The 23,319-nt window shown below is 42.9% G+C and overlaps 1 protein-coding gene across 5 annotated transcripts in view; it reads left to right on the top strand.

Annotated features, from left to right (window-relative positions):
* LOC144689829 (CAP-Gly domain-containing linker protein 4-like) overlaps nt 1-23,319 on the top strand; it is a 350,052-nt gene that overhangs the window by 130,039 nt on the left and 196,694 nt on the right. For all 5 annotated transcript variants that reach the window (XM_078557236.1, XM_078557237.1, XM_078557238.1 and 2 more), the window contains one exon: nt 21,597-21,833. In XM_078557236.1, the coding sequence (XP_078413362.1) occupies nt 21,597-21,833 (237 nt within the window). The remainder of the gene's footprint in view (nt 1-21,596; nt 21,834-23,319) is intronic.

Here is a 23,319-nt window from a genome sequence, read left to right on the forward strand (position 1 = left end):
CAGCGTTGGTACTGACCACCACTGCCACCACCTCCCAAGCCAGAGTGGTGACACTGATGGGCCTCCTGTGGCCAGAGTGGGAGTAGAGGGCATCGTGGTGGGCTCCAACAATGTCCAGAAGGCGTCCCAGGGATGCGTCACTGAATCAGGGTGGGCTGCATCTTTCTTGCCTTTCAGGGCCAAGTCTTCTGTGCAGCAGTCCTGGGCTGGAAGCAATGAGAGGTGTCCATGCGGCTGCACTTTAAGCATGGTGCCTGGCGTGAGGAAGTGGCGAGGTGATGGCATGGTGGGCGAATCAGAAGCTGCCTGCCAGCAAAGCAACGTGTTTCCTGGGAATGCATGATCATTGGGGTGAAATTGGGACAATACTGCACTTAGTGTTAATCTGGGATGATTCTGTCCATAGACTTGAAAGATGATGTATTAGTGATCACACACCAGTTGTGCATTAATGAAATGGAAGCTTATGCAATTCATGGATACATTGAGGTCATTTCAAGGAGCCAGCAGGGAGGCATGGGTGCAGTCAGTGAGGTTCTAGACTTGAGGGAAGGCAGCAGTCTCTGTGAACCTCAAACCTTATATTGCTGCTTCCAGAAGTGTGGGATAATTGATTGAAGTGTTTACAATAACAACAGGCATTAGTCAGCTGTTTAATGCAACCATGAACTGCAGACAGATTGATGTTACTGATAACCTTTGTAGGAGCTTCGAAGGAACCAGAGTTTCAAGGCTGTACTGACATCGACTGCATTAGGCAGTGCTGTACGAACTGGAGTACATTGTTGCACGTCTAGTTGAAGGAATCAACATAACTTTGTGATAGCCTCGCTAGAGAAGTGAAGCTTGCTTATGCACTCCTTCTCAAGGAACCGCGGGTCTGTTAACCTGATCCTATATACTCTATTGGATAAGGGTTTCTGGGAGCATGCCTAATTCAATTTGCGCCCCCTGCAGCTGAGTCCTGTTTGGGAATTCTTCTGCTGTTGCTGTCTCTCCTGCTCTTACCAGATGCACCCCCACCCCCCCGCCCCCCCCTGCCGGAAGGAAAATACATTGCCTCTTAAGATTTCAGAGGGGGCAAAATTCAGTAGCTTATATAGGGAATGCTGATTGTTGATAGGGAGGAGTAAAATCAGCGTTAAATAAATAATCAGATAATCTTTAAGACCATGTTTAGCAAATCTACCCAAGGTGGATTCTCAGCTTTAGTTTAAATGTGCAAATGGTTTCCATTTTTATTTGTATGATTGAAATGTAATTCTTTGCATTCTTTCATTCTTTCTTTCATTCTTGAAGCAAAACTGACGGAAGAGAAGTTTTATAAAATGAAACGAGATTGCAATCAATCACTCTCCATTATTTATACAAGCCCAATTCCAATTGCTGACCAAATTAAATGTTAATGCTGTTTCATGCTCAGTCAAATTTATGCAGTGGCTGTGGAGAAAACCTGTTTGGATCATATTTTCACATCACTCTTTCAGATGGGATAGTATCTATTCACAGGAGCATATTGGAGATGTAAGAAAAGAAAAAAAATCTCAGTCTCTCTGTCTCTCATCTCTTTTGGGTTCAGTAAAATGATTTTGCAGTGTTCTAATCTGCAGAACAATTTAATACTCAAAGGTTGGTGTGCCTTATTTACAATCTGAGGGTGAATTATAACATTGCAACATGAGCTAAAAATTCAATAAAGTCTGATAACAGCCACAGGGATCGTGATGTAATCAGCAAGGGTCCCTAGAAATAATGCAGGCAGCACTCAAACTTCATGCTGTCGAACCATTTTCATAGCAGCAATGCACAGCTGTTTAGTGGCTTCACACTCAGCAGGGGTCCCAATTTCTTGCGAGGCTAGTATCAAGTAAAAACAAAAAACTACTGCGGATGCTGGAAATCCAAAACAAAAACAGAATTACCTGGAAAAACTCAGCAGGTCTGGCAGCATCGGCAGAGAAGAAAAGAGTTGACGTTTCGAGTCCTCATGACCCTTCAACAGAACTGAACAATATCAGGAGAAGGGTGAAATATAAGCTGGTTTAAGGTGGGGGGGGTGGGGGGAGAGAAGTTGGGGGGTGGGGTGGTTGTAGGGACAAGCAAGCAGTGATAGGAGCAGATAATTAAAAGATGTTACAGACAAAGGAACAAAGAGGTGTTAAAGGTGATATTATCTAAGAGAATGTGCTAATTAAGAATGGATGGCAGGACACTCAAGGTACAGCTAATCCTGGGTGGGTTCGAAACAAGAGGGATGGAATTTCAGTTGAAATCCACGTGGGGTAAGTCGGAGACGGAGACAGCCACTGAGAAAGGAAATATGGCCGTGAAAGCGGGTTTTAGTAAACACCTTGTCAAACCCCAGGAGAGAAATGGAAAGCAATTAAGGTGAACAAGGCAGAAGAGAGATATGAAAATCCTGTCGGAGAGCAGAGCAGTACTTCTTCAAGGTAGGCATTTCTTGAAGAGTGGCAGTCAAATAAACACAGAGATAACATCTTTTGATTATCTGCTCCTATCACTGCTTGCTTGTCCCTACAACCACCCACCCCCCAACTTCTCTCTCTCCCCCCCCACCCCCACCCCCCAACTTCTCTCCCCCCGCCTCACGCCACCCCCCCCCCCGCCCCCCCCAACCTTAAACCAGCTTATATTTCACCCTTCTCCTGATATTGCTCAGTTCTGTTGAAGGGTCATGAGGACGTGAAACGTCAACTCTTTTCTTCTCCGCCGATGCTGCCAGACCGGCTGAGTTTTTCCAGGTAATTCTGTTTTTGTTTAGCATCAAGTAAAGCTAGCCTGCACCTCTTAAAAGGGAGTTTCATAACGACACAGCAGGGCAGAGAGAGAGCTTTTAGTTCTTGGATGCAGTGCTTGAGGCCTTAGTGCAGGAGATTGAAAGGAAAAGAGAATTGATCTATCCACAGGAGGCCCTCCAAACAGACACAATGAAGGCAGTGGAAACAGATAGCCATTGAGGTCAGTGCCAGGAGTCTGATACCAAAGACCTGGATATGGTGCTGGAAGAAGTTCAGTGAGCTCACGCAAGTGGCCAAGATCAGTGAACCCTCCTTCAAATGCCATTTCCCAGTGACTGCACTACCAGCCTCCATGCACTGTTCAGTGCACCTCATCACTCACCTATCAACAATCTCTAGCAATTAGGACTTGTGCCTAATATTCATATGCTCCACCTCATTCTCACACATTCACCACTGCTGCAAGCATCATACCCATCTCTTACAGTTTCCACATACTGCCAGCTATTCAGCAATAACGGGCACATCACCCATACATGTTGCAACGTACTCACTGGAAAACTGCCCTCTCTTTTGCAGGACAAAGTGGCCCACAGTAAATGGCAGCAGCAGCAAACAGGCAGGGGGCAGGCACAGCTGCACATGCTGACGCTGATGCAGAATAGTTTGAGGGGCTGTCATGGAGGCTGTGGCCAGCGGCATTGCAGAAGCTATCCAGGATGATGATATATTTCTGCTTTATGCACCTGCTCAAACTCTAATTTATTTTCATCCTGAAATCTGGTATAAAGTATAAGTGCGGATAGTGTATCTATAAACCTTGCTTTCCACCCAAGCCCCTGCCTTACCCCAAACTTCCCCTCCCTCTAACTCTCCCCTTGTGTATTAATTCTTAGATAACAAAAACTGCTGCCTGTCTAGCCATTGGTGACTGAAACTGAAAGCCTGGAGCAAGAACAGGTCCCCCAGGAAGAAAAATGTTTACTTGATCTGGAATTTGCTGCCACAAGCTCCAATACAGGCATTACGCATACTTTAGACGTATAGAGGTGGGTCTGCATGTGATGAGTCACCAAGAATGAGTGGGCTGCAGCCAGGTCATGGGGAAAGGCTGGCGCTTGTTCCCGCTCACAAGAGGGTAAGATTGCAGATGGGTTCTGCTGCAGAGGACTCAGATGAGGATTTTGATGCGGCAGCATAAAGGAAAAGGCTAATGGGCATGCACATACAAGTGCTTGGTGCATTGGAGGTGTCCAGAGAGTTGTCATGGAACATGCAGGAGTCCGGCTCCAACATGACACCAGACTTCACTCAGAGTTTGAAGCTGACCCTTTTGAGCACGGAATTGATGGCCAACTCCATGAGAACACCGGAGGACCCAACTGTGATGCAGCGTCTGATGGCCAATGTCTTAGCTTCCATTGCAGCACAGACAGATTCCACCCAAGGTCTGAGTGCTACAGTGGAAGCTGCCTATTAACATGCAGGCTCAGACTGTTGCCATCACGCTGCAAATAGCAGTGTCCAAATGAGCTTGCAGGGTTTCATAGCAGTCCAGTAACCTGTGCTGTAGCTAATTACTAGGGTTGCCGACAGCCGCACCCTGCCCCCAACCAACCCCGACCTCCCTTCCCAGGGGAGTGGCAGTGACTCTGTGGTGCACAAACCTGCTGTCCTCTCTCGAGATGACAGCATTCAAGCTCTCACTGTTGCCACTTCAGCAGTGCCTCAGTTGTTGCTTGTCAGCTAGGCAACCAAGATTTCTACTGCTGGTGTCAATGTTGTGTAGTCTGAAGCGGGGCAGTCAAGACCCAGAGCTGCCCTAGGGTGTCCTACAAGGCCATCTGCAGACTCCTCAAATGAAAGTCAGCAGCCTTGCACCAACCTACTGCAGCCACAGCAGTAGCATGCATAGGAACACTAGGACAGACAAATGCACCAACAAAACAGGCTCTAAAGGAATGCATAGAGGTGAATTGTTGAGTACTGTATGGAGTGTTGGATGTGTTGTTGGATAAAATTGGCATAGAATAGTTTTTTCCTGGTAACTTTTATTTCAGGATTGGGGCCAAGGTGACACTATGATGCTCCATAACAGAAGGATGGTTAGAATAGTTACAGCACAGAAGGAGGCCACTTGACTCGTTGGTGTCCATGCCAGCACTCTGCAAGAGCAGTTTAGCTAGTCCCACCCTTGCTCCATAGCTGTGCAATTCTTTTCTTTTCGGCTGCTTATCCAATTCCTTTTTGAAAGCCGTACCTCCACCACTCAAGTGGGGGAAGTATTGAACAACCGGATCGGGGAATTTATTCAGGGGAACTGGAGACACATGATACACTCACTGACAGATAGTCCGGATCACAAATGTGTCAACTGCCTTCTCCCTTCCTTCTCTGCCTCCTCTCCATCTTCCTTCCCTGAGGTGATTGCAAAAGCCCAAGTGGCAGAAGCTGCACCCTCGTGATGGTCAGGCTATGGAGGATGTGGCAGACCACCACCAATCGGGAGACACGCAAGTAAACAGCCAGGCAGTGGAATTGTTGCTTAAGGGCACTGATGTTGCTCCACAACATTCCTAGTTGCAATATGGAGATCATTATATCAGCACTGGCTAGATGTCATAGAGCCGTTAGCCATGTGTCCAGCGGATAATCCTTGTTGCCAAGCTGCCACCTCTGGTTCAATGTGAACCACAAACTGGCACAGACTGAAAGCATTGTGACTGCTGCCAAGATGGCGGGCATTCACCAATATGATATTCTGGATAAAAACAAAAAGCTAAAAGCTACTGCGGATGCTGGAAATCATATTCTGGAGATGGTTGCACACCAACTGCACTTTGGGAGAGTGGTACCCTTTATGGGTTCGGTATATTTCCCTGATGAGATGGGGGTGCCTGCAAGGCCATATCTGCTCAAAGAGAAGACAATAAAAGCTCTTATACTAGGGTACAAGGCCTCTGTGATCTCCCTTTGGATGGACAGATAGCTATGTTGGTTATAATGTATGCTCCAGCCTGGAAGGATCGCTAACCATGGTAACCTTGACAACCATTGGCAGCATCATTCTTGCACCATTTTGAAGCTGTTGTTCTGGTTTGTGGAGGTGGCATAGTTATGTGATCGCCACCATGTGAGTAGCAGCCACAGAACACACTGCTGCTGGCTGAGGTGGGACTAGGAGAAGTGCTCTTTGAAGATCCTACATTGGTAAGACCTCCTGCTGAGTGCCCTTCTCCTCCTATCTCTGTAAACAGCTGGACTTCTCTGCTGCCTCTGCCTCATCTCCCTCTAATGCTACAACTCAAAGGAGGACTGCAAATCTAGCCCCCATGACTGGGAGCAAATGGTGTACTCAGAGGATTTTCCAAAGCACACAACTTCTTCCAAATGGCCAGCATCTTCCTTTCTGAATTAATCAACCTCTGTCAACTCCTACAACAACATGGTACTAACTCTGCAGTAGCAAGCGGACGGTCAAAAAAGCACCTCACCTGTCCTTTGACGCCTTTAAATAACACTGATGGGTGTTCCCTCGTGATGCTGAACAGTCTAGAGCAGGGGACATCTCCAGCATCTCACAGTTTGCCATTCACTGTTTTATAAGGGGGGTGACTGATGCGGTGTATGCAAAGAGAGGAGAATGCAATGCCTCTTCTCTTTCCAGAGAGAAGCATGTTCAGCGTGCATGTGGTTTTGCCAAGATAATGGGCTTTACCATGGTGCAGGGTATCAATGACTGCACATATGTTGCTTTGTAGGTGCCTCATCTAAATTCAGAAATGTACAGCAATTGCAAATGATTCCACTTCCTTAATGTACACCAGGTGTGTGACCATGCTCAGCACATCATGCAGGTCAATGCCCACTACTCTGTCAGCAGTCGTGGTGCATTCATTCTGTGCCCATCTGCTGTGTCATCAGCATTTGAGCCACCATGAGAAACCGAATGGTGACTACTGGGCTATCCTCTGACCACTTGGATCATGACTCATTGTGCAACCCATGCACGTATGGACAATATGCACATAATGAGTGCCATGCCATCACATGGAATGTCAACGAGCGGGCCATTGGAGAGCTTAAGCATGCCTCTGCTGACTGGACTGCTCTGGAAGAACTTTGCAGAACATGCATCATGATTCATCATGGTTAGCATCCTGTATAACTTTGCTGTGATGAGGATACAGACCTAGTCAGCAGGTGTATGCTAAGCAGCTGAGGAGAATCAAGAAGAGGAGGCAGGGGATGGGAGCAAACAAAAACATCCCCTTTCTAGCTGGGGTGCCCGTGAACACCTCGTTCAACTGCGGTACCAATCAATGTAATTTATCATTCCCCATTCAATGATAGTCCCACATCATACCCTCTGTTATGAACCATTATAACATCCTCTTGGCCACAATGACGACACAAAAGCCACCAGCAAACAAACATTCCAAACAACTTTATCAAATAAACCCATCCAATATTCCATACAAACATCAATTAATCACTCTTGAGCTTTCCCTGAGTGCCTGTCTCCTGTGTGCCTTTGCCTAGCCTAGTTCTTCTACACAGTGCTACCCAGTGCCTGAAGCATGGCTAACGGAAGGCTGCTGACTTTGTAGGGTAGACTGCAGGAAGACTTGTAGGATAGCCTTGCACAGCTCAGACCCTAGAAGGCCCTGCTTTGTATTGCACCATCTTGACATGGGTTGCAGTAATCTTGGCTGGCTAGCTGATGGGCATTAGTAAGGATGCTGATGCAGTCATGGAAGGGCGAAGTAAGAGAGGGTATAAATCTAAATGAGTGAAAAAGCAATTTAATATTTTGTTTCTGCTATTTGCCAGAAAAGATAAAGCTAAATGCAGCCGGATATCATAGTGGAAGAATTAGAATGCTGTAAGAATGAACTTTGGCTAAATGCCTTTTTTCTCATCCTTAACATTTATGTTCTTATTTTTCTTAGCCTGACATTTCCATGTTACCAGCAGTTCAGGAACCATCATGTTTCAGAGTCAAAATATTGTCGATGCTGGAAATCCAAAGTAAAAACAGAAAATGCTGGAAATACTCAGCAGGCCAGGCAGCGTCTGTGAAGGGAGAAACAGAAAGAGAAATCATTTTCATTCTCTCTCGTGCTCCCATTCTGACCTCACTGTCCTTGGCTGCCAACGTTGTTCTAATGAAGCTCAATGGAAGTTCAAGGAACGGCACCTCATCTTTCGATTTAGTACTTTATAGCCTTCCAGACTCAATGTTGAATTCAACAATTTTGATCATTACTGCTCCCAGCTGTTCAGGCAGCAGATGCTTTAATTATTACAGCTTCTCTAGCTCCATTGTTTGTTTCTTTACGTCCTATTATTACACCCTTTGTCAAACACCATCAACCCGTTTGTCACTTAATCGCTTATGCCTTCCATCCTATCACAGACCTTACCTTTTCCTCATTTCTCTCCTTTTGCTGCCAGTTCTGATGAAAGGTCAACAACCTGAAATGTAGACCTGGATATTAATGAGCGAGTTACATTGAAGTGGGAAAAAGAGGGCAGAATAGCCCACATAGAGTTTTTACATTGACACGCTTTACTTGGGCAGGGAGGACTTTGGAACAGGCTGCAGTAATAAGTAGGTCTGATCCATGATCTTAGGATGGGGTAGGGGGTTGTGGTAGGGTGTTCTGATTCTGGATGGGGACTGATTCTCAACACCAATGCAGGGTGTCGTCCTGGCCCTCGAAGAGAGGGTCCAATCTTGGTGGTCTTTGTATGGAGTGAGGAGGAGCTTGGGGGTCATTTGGCCTGCTTGCCCAGGCTGGCAACCAGTGCTGTAAAGGCACTTAGCTTATTCCTGAAGCTGTCCTCCCCTACCTTCTGCTGCTGGATTTTCCAAGATCTGGGAAACCCGGCTGGCCACAGTAAATCATACAAAGTTCGTTAAATCAGAGACGGCTAACCTCATTAAGTTGCCAGTCCACCTTCTGGGAGTGGGATGGTTGTCTGCCCCTTTTCCTGTCTGTGTTAAACTCTTAAATGGGTGGTTGGAAGTGAGTTGGTGTTGGACTTTAAATTTTGAAAATTTTGGCATCTGGCCTGATCCCAAACCATCCATTTTTTGGTGTTAAAGTTCAGCCTGCTAAAATTCTGCCTGACCTGTTGAGTATTTCCAGCATTTTCTATTTTTATGTTTTACAGAATATTTTATTATATTTATACCTTTCAAGCTCATTGCCACCCAGATCATTTATCCAGCTCCTTTTTAAAGGCATTATTCATAAACAAAGCTTCATGTTTGTACTGTCAGAAAGGAAGAGATAAAATGTTGGAGCATTTTCTGGAATCAATTGTGAAGCACCTTATTTCTTACTTCCTCCTTCTATTACTGCTACTACTTGTTAGTGAGGATTAAAAGGATTGATGGCTACACTGCACCATTTTACTGCCTGCATCAGTATGTATGCAAAGTAATTTTAATATTGATTTCAGTGATTGTCAATCTCTGCTTAATAGTATTGATGATGTGTTATAGTAACAGAGATGAGAGTAGGAGGCACTGTTATATCTCCCTCCATGGATTGCCACCTTGACGTGGTGGAGAGGCTTGTGTGCTCCGATGATCCTTTGAGCAATGCCATGGAGAGCTGCTTGCTCCTGGTAGGACCACCCATGGTGGCAAGGTTGGGAGGAGGTGTGAGATAAAGTTAGGTCCAAAAAGCCCTCAAAAGCAGAACAGGCGAAGGAAGACTGTGCATCTCACTGGCTGTGAAGGCAGAAGAAGGCTGCAGCAGCAAGGTGGTCCCGGTCATCGTAGCCCAACACGTCAAAGAAATCTGACCACCAATCTGTTAAGATCGTGTGGACAATGATGGCGCTCCAAGGTCCCCATGTTAAATAAAGCCACATGCAGACTCCTACCAGTGTCCATTTGCCAAGCCCTGTGACAATGGAGAATTGGCAACAGGTTCAGGGCTGTGAATCTGGGAGCCCCTAGTTAAGAATCTGCACACAGGCGGCAGATGCATGAAGGTCGTTGGACATAAGTGTTGGGCCAGAGGTGTCTTTGGGCAGCAGCATCTGTGGCTGAGAAGTCCTCCTCAGGATACTCTCTGCTCACCCTAAATGAGGAAAGGGCTAGAAAAAGTGCCCTAAAAATAGGCTGTCCCACTTTCTCTTGGGTGGGGAGCCACCCGCTGTGGGATCACCATCTTTGAAGTCAAAGAAAGTAAGCTCTAAGTTTTGCAACTTGGAATATTAGAATACTCATGGACAATCTCAAGAATGACCATCCAGAAAGAAGAACTGCAATTGTATCACGTGAAGTATCAGGACTCCGTATTGACATCGCTGCCCTCAGTGAGACCTGCTTTCTTGCTGAAGGATCAAGCAGGGGGATACACCTTCTGCTGGAAAGGAAACGCTGATAGTGACCCATGCATTCATGGAGTTGGTTTTGCTATCCAGAATAGGATTTTGGATGCGATGCCAGAGCTCCCTAATTGTATAAATGAAAGTCTCATGACTCTTCACCTACAGCTCAGCCGTAATCAATATCCAACACATATCAGTGCTTATTGACCCTTGACTCTGATGAAGATATCAAGAAAAATTTCTAATCTGACCTTGATGAAGTCCTCCCTGACTTCCCAGAAGAAGAAAAGATCATCTTTCAAGGAGACTTTAAATGTTAGAATTGGCTGTGACTCCTATGTCTGGAGAGGAATCATTGGGAAAAATGGGGTGGGAAAAGCCAATGCAAATGGCAGCCTGCTGACAAAGTGTGCTCAGCGTGGCCTCATTAGAACAAGCACCATCTTCTGCCAGAAGGGCAAATACAAAACCACATGGATGCATCCTAGATCAAAGCACTGGCACTTCCCAGTGTCATTGCTTGAGTCAAAGATCTAAATCGATCCATCCAAGGGACTGATGCCTGCTGGGCAGCTCATCAACTTATTTGATTGATGATGAACATCTACGCAGCACCAAGACATCGCAAGAACCAAAAGTCCAAGAGGAAGAAGGTCAATGTCTCAGCCCTAAAGCAGCCCAACCAAAGCGAAGATTTCTAAGTGCAGCTCACAACCAATCTGGGAAATCTTCACACATCCAACTCAATTCAGAGCAATGGGATCAAATAAAGTCACTCCTGTGCCCAGACCATTGGGTTCAAACACCATCGTCAGCAAGACAGTTCAATGAATATAATGCAGAAATGTGATTTCCTGGGAAAAAAATAAGCAGCCTTCATTGCCTGGCAGAACAACCCAAGGTCACAAGTCAAGAAGGCAGCATTCTAATAGCTCAAGGCTGACACCCAAAGACAAATCCGAAAGATAAAGGACAAGTAAAGGAAGTCCAAGAGGTCCAACAATACGCTGACTAAAATGACACGCGGAGGTTTTTTGAAGCCACCAGGGTTACCTATAACCCAAGGTCAATTGGACAAAATTCCATTTGCTCAGTGGTGTCTCTCTTCTTAAGGATGACAATGCTACCCGTCAATGCTAGAAAGAAGACTTCCAACTACTACTCAACCGTGAATCCACCAGCAGATACTCCCCTGATTTGTCCCAGTATCCTGTGGTAGAATTCATGAGTGAACCACCATCGATGGAAGAGCTGCAGCAAGCAATCAAATAGATGAAAAACAACAAAGCCCACTGCCCCGATTGCCTTCATAGCTGGTGGGCATTTGCTCACATCAAGACTCCATGAAATCATCCTATGGATCTGGGAGGGAAAAGAACCCCCCCCTCCCCTGCCTTACCGGCTTCAGGAATGTGACAATTGCACTTATCTTCAAGAAGGGAGCTATATTATGCTGTGGAAACTGTCAATGTATTTCCCTTTTGACCATAGCAGGGAAAATCCTGACACACATTCTCCTGAATCGCCTTCCTGTGGCTGAGCATATCCTCCCAGAGACACAGTGTGGCTTTAGACCTTCAAGAGGAACCTCTGACATGGTCTTTGTTGCCAGACAAATCCAAGAAAAATATTGAGAGCACCACCAGGAATTTTTCATTGTATTCATTGACTTGACCAAAGTGCTTGACTCAGTAAATCGCAAGGCTCTATGGATTGTGCTCCAGAGATTTGGATATCCAAGAAACTTCTTCACAATCCTGCAACTGTCTTGAGTGGGAGATCTGAAACAGATGCCTTAAAAATCCAGATTGGTGTAAGCAAGGCTGTGTGATAGCCCCCATATTGTTTACAATCTATCTGAAAGTGGCTATTCACCTCATCAAAGATCAACTGCCCCTGGTGTGTGTATTAAATAATGCCTAGATGGAAAACTTTTTAACCTCAGTTGCCTGCGTGCCAAACGAAACTGACCACCTTAGACATATATGATCTGCAGTTTGCAGATGACTGCAGTGTCGTTGCCCTTTCTGCTCCAGATTTATAAGTCACTCTGGATCTCTTCAATTGAGAGACTTGGCCTTTTGCTTCCAAAACAAAACTCATACATCAACTCAGACCTGGTCAGTCAAATATTCCACCTCCCAAATATGTTGAAGGAGAGACTCTGGAATATGTTGAGTACTTCCCATACCTTGGCCACCTCTCTCAAAAGGCGATTATTGACCAGGAGATCCTACACCAGATCAGCTGCGTCATCTCAGCATGCTACGAACTGTAGCAGCAGCACATGTTTGACAACAAAGCTGTCTGCAAGTCAAAAAAAGTCCTAGTGTCCGGGGCAGTTGTTATCATCATACTCCTGTACTGTATTAAGACCTGGACTGTGTATTGGTGACCCATAGAGCGCTAGAGAAATTCCACCAGTAATGTTTTCGCTGCAACCTCTGTATTCAATGGGAGGACTGTTGAACAAACAGGAGTGTCTTCCTTGAAGCCAGATCCAGCATTCAAACTCCTGCAAAATCAATTATTATGGACTGGACACTGTGTCCGGATGGCCAAAAAGCATCTCTGCCACCAGGCCCTGTTTTCTCAACTCTCAAATGGCCAGTGCTCTGGGGAGGACAAAGAAAGTGCTGCAAAGACATTCTGAAGCTCTCCTCGAAGCCTGGCAGCATTGACTGGGAGGAGCTTGCTACTTGTCAGTGAAAATGGCAACAACTTGTCCATCAAGCTGCATCGTGTTTTGAGTCTAAATGCCTTAATGATGAAGCAGAGCAGTGACAGAGAAGGAAAGAAAAGGATACAAGTCCTGCATTCCAGATGCACTAACTCATGGGAGGCCCAGCCCCATCTGCCCTGCGAGTTGAGAATTGGCCTGTTCAAACACATGCAGACCCATGGCAGAAACACATGACCCTGAGTAGTCATCGTCCTCGAATCGAGGGACAGCCGACTATTGGTCAATAGTCACCTCAATAGGTGAAGTAACATGTATGTGTCAGTGATGTGAGCTGATAGAAGGCTGTAAATAATAATGAAATAAAAGTTAGATTAATATTTTTGCAAAAGAGGAGTGAAAATAATTTAATGAACTTCTAGCCTCTTACATACTGTAATGATCAGGTGAACAGGACTGAGCTGGTTCCCCTTCTATTCAGCTCCAACTGCCCCCGGTTGGCTGCAACAAAGGTTTTAAAATTTCTATTTTCTATAAATGCCTTTTCTAATCCTTGTTAATAAGGAGCCAATCAACCAGGTTTTCCTGAGTCAAAGAAAGAGTAAGTTTATTAGTTACTAAACCCGAGGAAAATAGTAAACATGATAACACACACACACAGATATCAGAAGTAAGGAAGTTAAAGTCCAATAAGAAGTTAAAAGAATATATGATTAAGTCCTTTGCTTGTCTTCGATGCATAGATTGTTGAACGTTGTGGCTGTTTGAAGTTAGTTGGTTTTCTGTAGCATTCTGGAGTTGACTTGGTTCAGGTCTGCACCGGCACTCTTTTAGCTTCAGATGGAAAGAGAGAGAGAGCTTTACTGCTCTCTTCCAGCAATGTTTTCAGATGATTGTGATGTTTCTTTCTCCTCTTCCTGATTCTGCTTGGCAGAACTAGTTTTTAAAACTCCTGCCTTTATATTCCCAGAAAGGAATTTGAGTAGCCTGTCTTACAGTCATTGTTGTGGACCAAGTAATCCCATTTTTTGATAATTTCATCTCTGGAACTTTGTCCACCACAGGGGGTTTTGAATGTCTGAATACTATCTGGCTGCTTAGCAGTTGGATCCAAGTCCAGCACTTTGCATTTTAATGTCTTTCTTTCAAGAGAGTCCCTGTTTGAAGTGGACCTTGATACCCCCCAGGTGTGAAATTTCATGCAACAGGTCTGCAATGGAATTCATATAGAAACTTTCTAGAAAAGTTGTCAACATACGATGTCAGATATCAGGTGACTAGTGGCAGCCATTTTTGATCAGTGTCTTTTCTTGTCTCTTTTTTAAGAAACGTGTCTTTAAACAGTTCAATGTGTCTGTGATTAGCTGGTGAAGTTGTAGCTAGATCTCACTCAGTCATAGCTTCCTGTCATCGTGACAATACAGATTTTATTTATGTATTCAAATTATATTTGAACTACAATAAGTTAATATATTGATGCATATACATCTATAGAATATGCGCTCCATGAAAGATATTATATAATTCCCTAATTATCTTTTATACTATAACCTATAGAACTGCTTGTCCTAAAATTAGTATAGTTATGTGATTGAATTAATTTTCAAACAACATCCCATTGAGGTTTACGGTTTAAATAATAGATAACAATTTGTTGGAGTCCAAGTTGATATAACTGGATGTTTCTTTTGGTGAACAAATATACAACGCAGTATTACATAAACATTAGCATGATTTCTCTTTCTGTATTTAAAAAGCCTATGATAAATTTCCATGGAAGAAAGCAAAATAATAATTGATTTTATATTTCCACTGTTTTAATTATAATGTAAAATGTGGAAGATTTAAATTGTGCTTACCTAGTCTTTTTCAAAAAATACCTGTGAATATAGTTTTGTTCAGCTGACAAGAGAAAGCTGAGGCATCACAATGGTGAACTATTAATATTCACCTTAATATGGTGATATGCTAGCATAGTGGTTATGTTACTATACTAGAAACTTGGAGGTCTGAACAAATGATCCAGAGACATGAGTTCAAATCCAACCATGGCAGTTTGGGAATATAAATTCAGTTAATTAAAACAATCTGGGATTAAAAAGTAGAATCAGCAATGGTGAGCATGAGACTATTGGATTGTCGTAAAAGCCCATCTGGTTTTCTAATGTACTTTAGGGAAGAAAACTTCTGTCCTTACCTGGCCTGGCCTATATGTGACTCCAGACCCACAACAATGCAATCTGGCAAGCCACTCTGTGCAATAAATGCTGATCTTGCCAGTCATCCCTACATTCCATGGATGAACAAAAAATAATAATTAACTGGAGGTGCTGTAATTCATCTTCGACAGTGGTACAAAGTGGGGGTGAGTAGCAAATTAGCAGCACTCTGCTTGCTGGAAAAGAAACTTGGGCAGGTGTAAATCAGGCTGCTGTTCCACTATAGCACATTTTGTGCTAACTCCCAAGAAGAATTGCACCCAAGTATTTGTTTCATAGACTGTTCAGAGGTTAGTACATAATCCCATCGCTTTTGAGATTTGGGTTTTGAATCCAGGCCACGGGCTGCAAGTCATGGGCTGCAAGTAATGTCCCTTTTAAGATGTGCAGCTGTGCAGTAACCCAAAAGTTTCCGCAGACAAATTGGTTCCTTTAAATCATTGCGTGTATGCAGTCATGACAAAAAAAATTAAAGGGCCTGTGCACTTAACTAAATCACCCGTGCATTACAAAATAAAATTGGGGGTTGAAATTGACAGTAAGCCTCTTATGCATGCCACCTATAAGCGTCCTATATGAAATAAATTTGGGAAATCTCAAACCGATTTCCCACAGATCAGCATTACTCATGATTCACTCCAATTTGTTATTGTTCAGAAAGACATAAGGAAAGCCTGTGTGGGTAGTGAAAAACTTCACACTAGTGTGGTAGTGGTGCTGCACTGAGTTTGGATTTAGGACACATTTGTTGGTGTAGAGCATAGGGTGCTTACTGAGCAACTAATCTGTTATGTGTGCTGTAGTCATTGCCTGTTAAAAATAGATAATGTTCACTGGTATCCTTCACTGGTATCCATTTCTTGGCATGGATATATCCAGGCCAGTTTGAATATTGGACTCCTTTGTCAGTGGAACACTTTGGCAATACATTATCAGCAGCTTTTTTTTCATTTGTGGGATGTAGGCGTCGCTGGCTAGGCATTTACTGCATTTATTGCCCATCCCTAATTGTCCTTGTTCAGAGGGCATTTAAGAGTCAACCACATTGCTGTGGACCTGGACTCACATGTAGGCCAGACCAGGTAAGGACAGCAGATTTCCTTCCCTAAAGGGCATTAGTGAACCAGATGGGTTTTTACAACAATCGACATCAGTTTCATGGTTATCATTAAATTTTTAATTCCAGATTTTTACTGGATTCAAATTCCACCATCTGCCATGGTGGGATTCAAACCCGGGTTCCCAGAGCATTACCCTGAGATTACTAGTCCAGCGACAATACCACTATGCCAATGCCTCCCCAATTTACAATATTGAAGCAGCTTTCAGTGCAATACACTAATTAGCTGATCCTTACAGTGGGCATAATTAGTTATTAAGTTGTTGATATCTCCCTAAAAGATAAAGGAAGTGGCTGCAGAGCTAGTGGAGGCATTGGTCGAAATATTCCAGAACTCACTGGATTCAGGGAGGGTCCCAGCGGATTGGAAAACTGCTACTATGATGCCCCTGTTCAAGAAGGCAGAGAGACAAAAGGCAGGAAACTATTGGTCAGTCAGCCTAACATCTGTCGTTGGGAAAATGCTAGAGTCCATTATTAAGGAAGAAATAGGATATTTAGAAAAGCTTAACGCAATCAGAGTCAACATGGTTTTATGAAAGGGAAATCATGTTTGACAAATTTGCTCGAGTTCTTTGAGGATATAACAAGCAGAGTTGATAAAGGGGAACCGATAGATGTAGTGTATTTGGATTTCCAGAAAGCATTCGATAAGGCGCCACATAAAAGGTTATTGCACAAGATAGAAGCTCACGGTATTGGGGATAACGTATTAGCATGGATTGAGGATTTGTTAACACACAGAAGTCAGAGAGTCAGAATTAATGTGTCTTTTTCAGAGTGCAAAGATGTAACTAGTGGAGTGCCACAAGGATCAGTCCCAGGGCCTCAATTATTTACTATCTATATTAATAACTTGGAGGAGGGGGCAGAGTGTAATGTATCCAAATTTGCTGACGATACAAAAGTAGGTGGGAGGGCATGTTGTGACGAGGACATGAGGAATCTGCAAGGGGATATAGACAGGTTGAGTGAATGGACAAAAACTTGGCAGATGGAGTTTAATGTAGGAAGGTGTGAGCTCATGCACTTTGATTGGAAAAATCAAAAGGCAGACTATTATTTAAATGTAGAGAGACTCCAAAAAAGTGCAGCACAGAGGGATCTGGGTGTCTTGTGCTTGAAACACAAAAAGCGAGCATGCAGGTGCAGTAAGTAATTATGAAGGCAAACGGAATTTTGGCCTGTATTGCTAGGGGATTTGAGTATAAAAGTAGGGAAGTCTTGTTACAACTGTACAGGGTGTTGGTGAGGCTGCACCTGAAGTACTGTGTACAGTTTTGGTCCCCGTATTTAAGAAAGGATTTATTGGCATTGGAGGCCGTTCAAAAGAGATTTACTAGGCTGATTCCTGGGATGAAGGGGTTGACTTATCAAGAAATGGATAAACAGGTTAGGCCTTTATTAATTAGAGTTTAGACAAATGAGGGGTGATTTTATTGATAGATCCTGAGGGGGCTTGACATGGTAGATGTTGAGAAGATGTCTCCACTAGTGGGGGAATCTCGATCTAGGGTACATCGTTACAGAATAAGGGGACACTCATTTAAAACTAAGATGCAACGGAATTTCTTCTCTCAGAGGGTAGTGAATGTCTGGAATTCTCTACCCCAAAGAGCTGTAGAGGCTAGTTCACTGAAAGTATTTAAAGAAGAGGTAGATAGACTTTTGAAATATCGGGGAGTTGAGGGCTCTGAGGGGCTGGCACAAAAGAGGAGTTGAGGCCTGGGGCAGATGAGCCATGATCGTATTGAATGGCAGGGCAGGTTTGAGGGGCCAAATGGCCTACTCCTGCTCCTATTCATTATGTATTTATGTTTTTTTTAATACTACTACAGCAGTAGATCTCTTGTAGCAATGTTAATGAGTTGTCTGCCTCATAGATGATCATTTCTGATGTTTATCACATATTGATCTCTTGCCATTTGTTTCTCCGGAGAGATCATTAACTTTTAAAAAATAAATTTAAATGTTTACCTAATAGCTGAAATGATGATACAATAAGATTTCACATTTTAAGCTGTTTCCTATAACAAACGACGAAATGCATTATTAACTAAACACCATCTTTGTAGGCAACTTATACTTTAAACCACAGAATGGAATATTTAGCACAACCGAAAATACACACTTCATTATACATTACACTGTCCTTTAAGTAGATGTTCAATTCTCTCCGAATCAGTCCAAAACGATTCTTAGCTCTCAAGGATTTACTTCTGTTCTTTTCCTTTCTCAGCCTGATGACTTCTAACATCAGAATTGTCCTTCACAGTGAGAGTATTACTGGAGATCCTCCCTCTAGTACAAGCTAAGCAGATCTTCCAGCTTTGTTTTAACTCCTCCCGAATTTGGTCTTTTCAAACTTAGTGTGAGCATGCACCCACATTTCGGCATGGTGAGCCATAGAGACTTTTGATGTCTAGCTGTTGTCTCTCTCACCCAGACCCTGGCAGGCTAACCAGTCTGTGATATTCAGTGATATTTTAGGAAAACCTGTAATCCGATGTCATAATGGCTTCCTCTGTACCCTTCCCATCTCAAAGCCCATCACCATGGAAATGTGAATCACATGAGCCGTGTACCCAGGTAAAGATTCTGATTATTTATCCTTGAGAACCCAACTCTCATTCATCTTGTAACTAAATGTTTAAAGCACAACTGTTTACAACCCGACATTCTCAACACTTTTCTGAGACTTGGAGACTCGCATTTTGTCCACTGGCATCATAGTTACCTTCACCATTGTCTGCAAGCTTGAATACCTTGCACCCTTTTCTCAGCAAAATAATCTAGGGCTTCCTTTAATCTTTAGCTATCCCATCATCCAGACCTAATATTCAGGCAGACTTCAGCACAGGTTACATGACCCCTTCATTTACTCTAAATTTAAAGAGACAGCCTCAAAACACAATAGTCTTATAAACCTCGGGCAGAATCTTGTGCCCTCCCCCAAGTTTGGTAGCAGGGGGCATTTAATTAGGTGGGAGGGTGGTGGGTGGTGACCCTGTCTCCTTCCTGCCTCCACCCCAATTAAGTCTGGGTTGGGAAGACCCATAGATGGCCTTCTCACTCCACCATCAATTGAGGCCTTTAAGTAAGCAATTAATGCCCAGTTAAAGGCCTCATCCTGCTGCCACTGATATTAACCCAATGATGGGTGGGTGCACGCCATGCAGGGAGCACAACAAGAAAATCCTAGTGTGCTTGCTTGTGGGCTCCTGGGGCCTGTGGGGCAGGGTGGGTTGGGGGGGGTTGTGTATGAGATGTGGTCCCTCATTCAAAGCCAGTCAGTGCCTGATTGAGAAAACTGGCATCAGGAAAGGGTGGCCCAATGAGAACCACTCTCCTGCCTTTGCTGCTGACCCATGACCCCCACCTGGGACCCCTTTCTTGCCATCACTCACACGATCCTGGGTTGCTCCTCGATCCTAGTCCTCAGGTGAATGTAGTACTCATAGCAGCCACTGCCTCCCCAGTAGGACTGCTGAGTACAGAAGAGCTGTTGGCCTCTGACTGGCTGGCAGCTCTTGGCAGGCGGGACTTCTGCCCCAGAGTCCTTAATCCTGGGGGAAGGCCCTCTGCTGGCTTGTTACGTTTCTGGGTGGCATGAGATGCAGTGGGCCTTCTCACAAGAGGCTGCATGGGGGTCTTATTGGCTTTCCAGCTAGTGCTGAGACCCCTATCACCTCGACAAGATACCTCATAATTGTAACACATTATAATTCAGTATCATGTGCAGCTGCTGAAGTTGCACATTATAAGCTATGGAATTTCATGGCTAAATATCTCTGCTGCTCTACCTCTCTCACTTTCTTTAAGACATTCCTTAATACCTATGTTATGACACAGCAGGTGGTAAAGGCTGAGTTATTTAAAATCCCAGAGGAAACTTTAAACAACCGTCATAACCTATATTTTCAATTGGTATGTTTTGAATTGCAGCTCTAAATTCAGGAATAAGACCACCAGCTCTCGGGAGGTTTTTATATCAAACTAAATGAAACATTTATTAACTTACAACAAATTAAACACATACACATGGCTACAAATTACTACTATCATAACTTTTAACAAATTCCCAAATTAAATCGCCACTAAGGCAACAATAACCAATAGACTTAAACAGACACCGGGCAAAGCATTTTGACCATTTAAATTCAAAATGAGGTTCCTTTCAATTTGGTTCCTTTGTAGATAGTTGTAGGCTTACAGCTGCTTGGATATTACGTGCCTCTGACCTGCACAGACAAAACTCCTTTCTGTTATACCCAGCCTTCCCCTTTGAATGTAAATTTTCATTTTATCACCAGGCCCTTTGAACTCCTTTCATAGTACCAGTTTTATTAGTAATATAAACATTGCTTGGTGTCTCTTAGCTAGGTGCAAGATTTTACTCCCATTCTTGAATGCTCTATTCAACAAAATGCAAATGTACCCTCTACCTTACTGGTTACAGCTCTAAAATACTGTACATCAAAGCACCCAGACTAGCTGGTTTTAATCCAATTAACATGCACACACAGACAGAGACTAAAACTCTATTTTTAAAAAATTCCAATAACATTATATACTTTATATAACATTATTAATTGTCTTCATGACAACCTACCATTGTGGCCAAGCTTATCACCTTACAGCTTGGTGTCAGATTTTGTCTGACAACACTTCAGTAAAGCGCCTTGATATGTTTTACTACTTTAAAGGTGGGAGTTGTCTTTTCCAGATATTTTGGCCTTTATTGGGATGAAGGGGGTATTGTAACTCCTGATGTCAGTTAGTTTGTGGTGGTATGGTTAATGTTCACAGATTTAGATATCTTGCTACCGTCCTTGGGCTGAAAAATTGCTGCTTTCCCAATAATTGTGTGTCTCTTATCAAACATTCATTTTAGGAATCATCAATTTCTGCAATGTGTTTTACTTCATTATTCTTTGGCATGGTTCTCACAATTCCAGTTATCACTGATTTTCATTTTTTCTGACAATTTTAATGGCAGGTTTTAGAGATGTCTGGTGAAAAATGTGCAGTGCTAAAACTGGCAATGAAGTAGACAGAATATTTCATTTGATGAGCACTCGTGCTGTGTATAGCTGATTTTAATATGCATTCTTGAAATTCTCATTCTACCTCAAGAAAAGTTCTGTAAATGCAACCACATTAGGCAAATGAGAATGAGAGGTTCTTTTGGGGCTGCTTGAACAACCTTAACTTATTATCGCACAAATTTTTACTTTGGAGTACTGTTCATAATCAGTACAGTCACTCTGACTCAACCATCCACAAATGGAATACTGTTAGAATTTTTTGCACCATAAACCAGTTTTATATTTGAAAGAAGTGACTGAGTTGTGGATTATACATGTGATTTTATCTGCTGTAAGGAAAGTTCAGTATTTCAGATGGACATCTCTGTATGACTTTATGGTGATAGTTATGAAGAATCCCTTTCTCTTTCTGAACAGAATGATAAAGGGCAGATGCCAGCCGATATTGTTCCTGACCCTTTGGATATGCCTTTGGAGATGGCAGAGGCAGCAGCAGTTGCCAAAGAACTGAAACAGATGCTCCTGGATGCATTACCGCTGACATGCGACATATCAAAGGCCATGTTGACAAACTATGATCACATCTCAGGCAAGGCACTACTGATGTCACTGGGCCTGAAGCTGGGAGAGAGAGTGATGATTGCAGGGCAAAAGGTAAATAATGAATAAGTATGAGGATAGATTAATTCATGGACCCATTGTGCTTACTGACTGCTTTAGCATAACAGTAGTTTTCGCTGCTATATGTGTGCTTTTGTATAACATTTGTCATTGTACTGAGATCTGTAAGGATTCTCTACCATATTAATCTTGTCTGTCAGTCTGTGTTTGTTTGTCTGTGAACCTGATAACTGCTGTAATATCAGTACCTGAATAAAAGTATTAAGCCAATAGATATAAAAGTCAGGCATGAATTTTGGACAATATTGTTAAAAGAAATAAGCAATTTGTATCCTCAAATGCAAATTAAAATGCAAGACTTGAGAATATCATAATATCTAAATTCTAATAATAAATAAAAATTGTGATAAAAACAAATCTTCCTGTAGCAAAATGTTTTATTCCAGCTAGTAACTCTATCACAACTGTTGCAATATTGTTATATAATTGTTCCAGAGCCATTGTTCCAGTTCCCTGATTTTAGAAGTTTTCAAAAATGATAAAATATGTAAGTATATGTAATGTACATCAATAGATTTTACTCGACAACAAGTAGATCAGTTCAGTGTCAGACAAGCAGATCATTGAGGCCCATTCACAATTATGCAAATATTCCAAACTTCTTATCTTAATATACTAATATATCACTATACTGAATAAGTTTTCACTTGGTCATTGGATGCGGGTACCTTACAAAGGTGAAGATGCTACTAATTTGCACACTTGCATACTGTTCTCAAATTGCCCCTAACACCAAGATACAACACGGTCTCTTTCTCAAACAAAAACAAAAAATACCGGAAAAACTGTGAAGAAGGGTCACACGGACTCAAAATGTTAACTCTGTTTCTCTCTCTACAGACGCTGCTAGACCTGCTGAATTTTTACAGCGTTTTCTGTTTTTGTTTCAGATTCCCAGCATCTGCAGTATTTTGCTTTTATCTACAGTCTCTTTCTCCTTACTCCTCAAGCACCTTCTACTTTTTCAAGCACCTCCTGTTTTTCTCCTATACTCTTTTTTTAAATCTATGAAATGATCTTATTGATGAGACCTACATCCTGATCATTTGACCCTATTCCCATTGAACTGCTGACCACCGAGCTTCCATTTTAGACCTCTGCACTATCTGACACAGTTTATAGTTTCTTCTTCTAAGGTGGATCCCCTACCTTTCAAAACTTGCTATCATCATTTCCTTTCAAAAAAAACTACCCTTGATCCATTACAAATGATCAATTTGGAATTTGTGATATGGGGTTGAAAATTCAGCTTAGATTTGAATAGGACACCAAGATTGGAACCAGCCTGGTTCAACTTAAGACTGGCTGTGGAGGGGAAAGATAGTAGGGAATTTATGGTGGGGGTAGAATTCGATGGTTTCCGTCATAACTAAAGTTTAGTTAGAGAAAACTTTGGCTAATATGATTTCTTTCTGCTTTATTTCCCCAATTCACAAAACTGACAAAAGTGTGATTGCAA

The sequence above is a fragment of the Cetorhinus maximus genome, chromosome 14 (assembly GCF_964194155.1).
Source record: "Cetorhinus maximus chromosome 14, sCetMax3.hap1.1, whole genome shotgun sequence".
Taxonomy (NCBI): domain Eukaryota; kingdom Metazoa; phylum Chordata; class Chondrichthyes; order Lamniformes; family Cetorhinidae; genus Cetorhinus; species Cetorhinus maximus.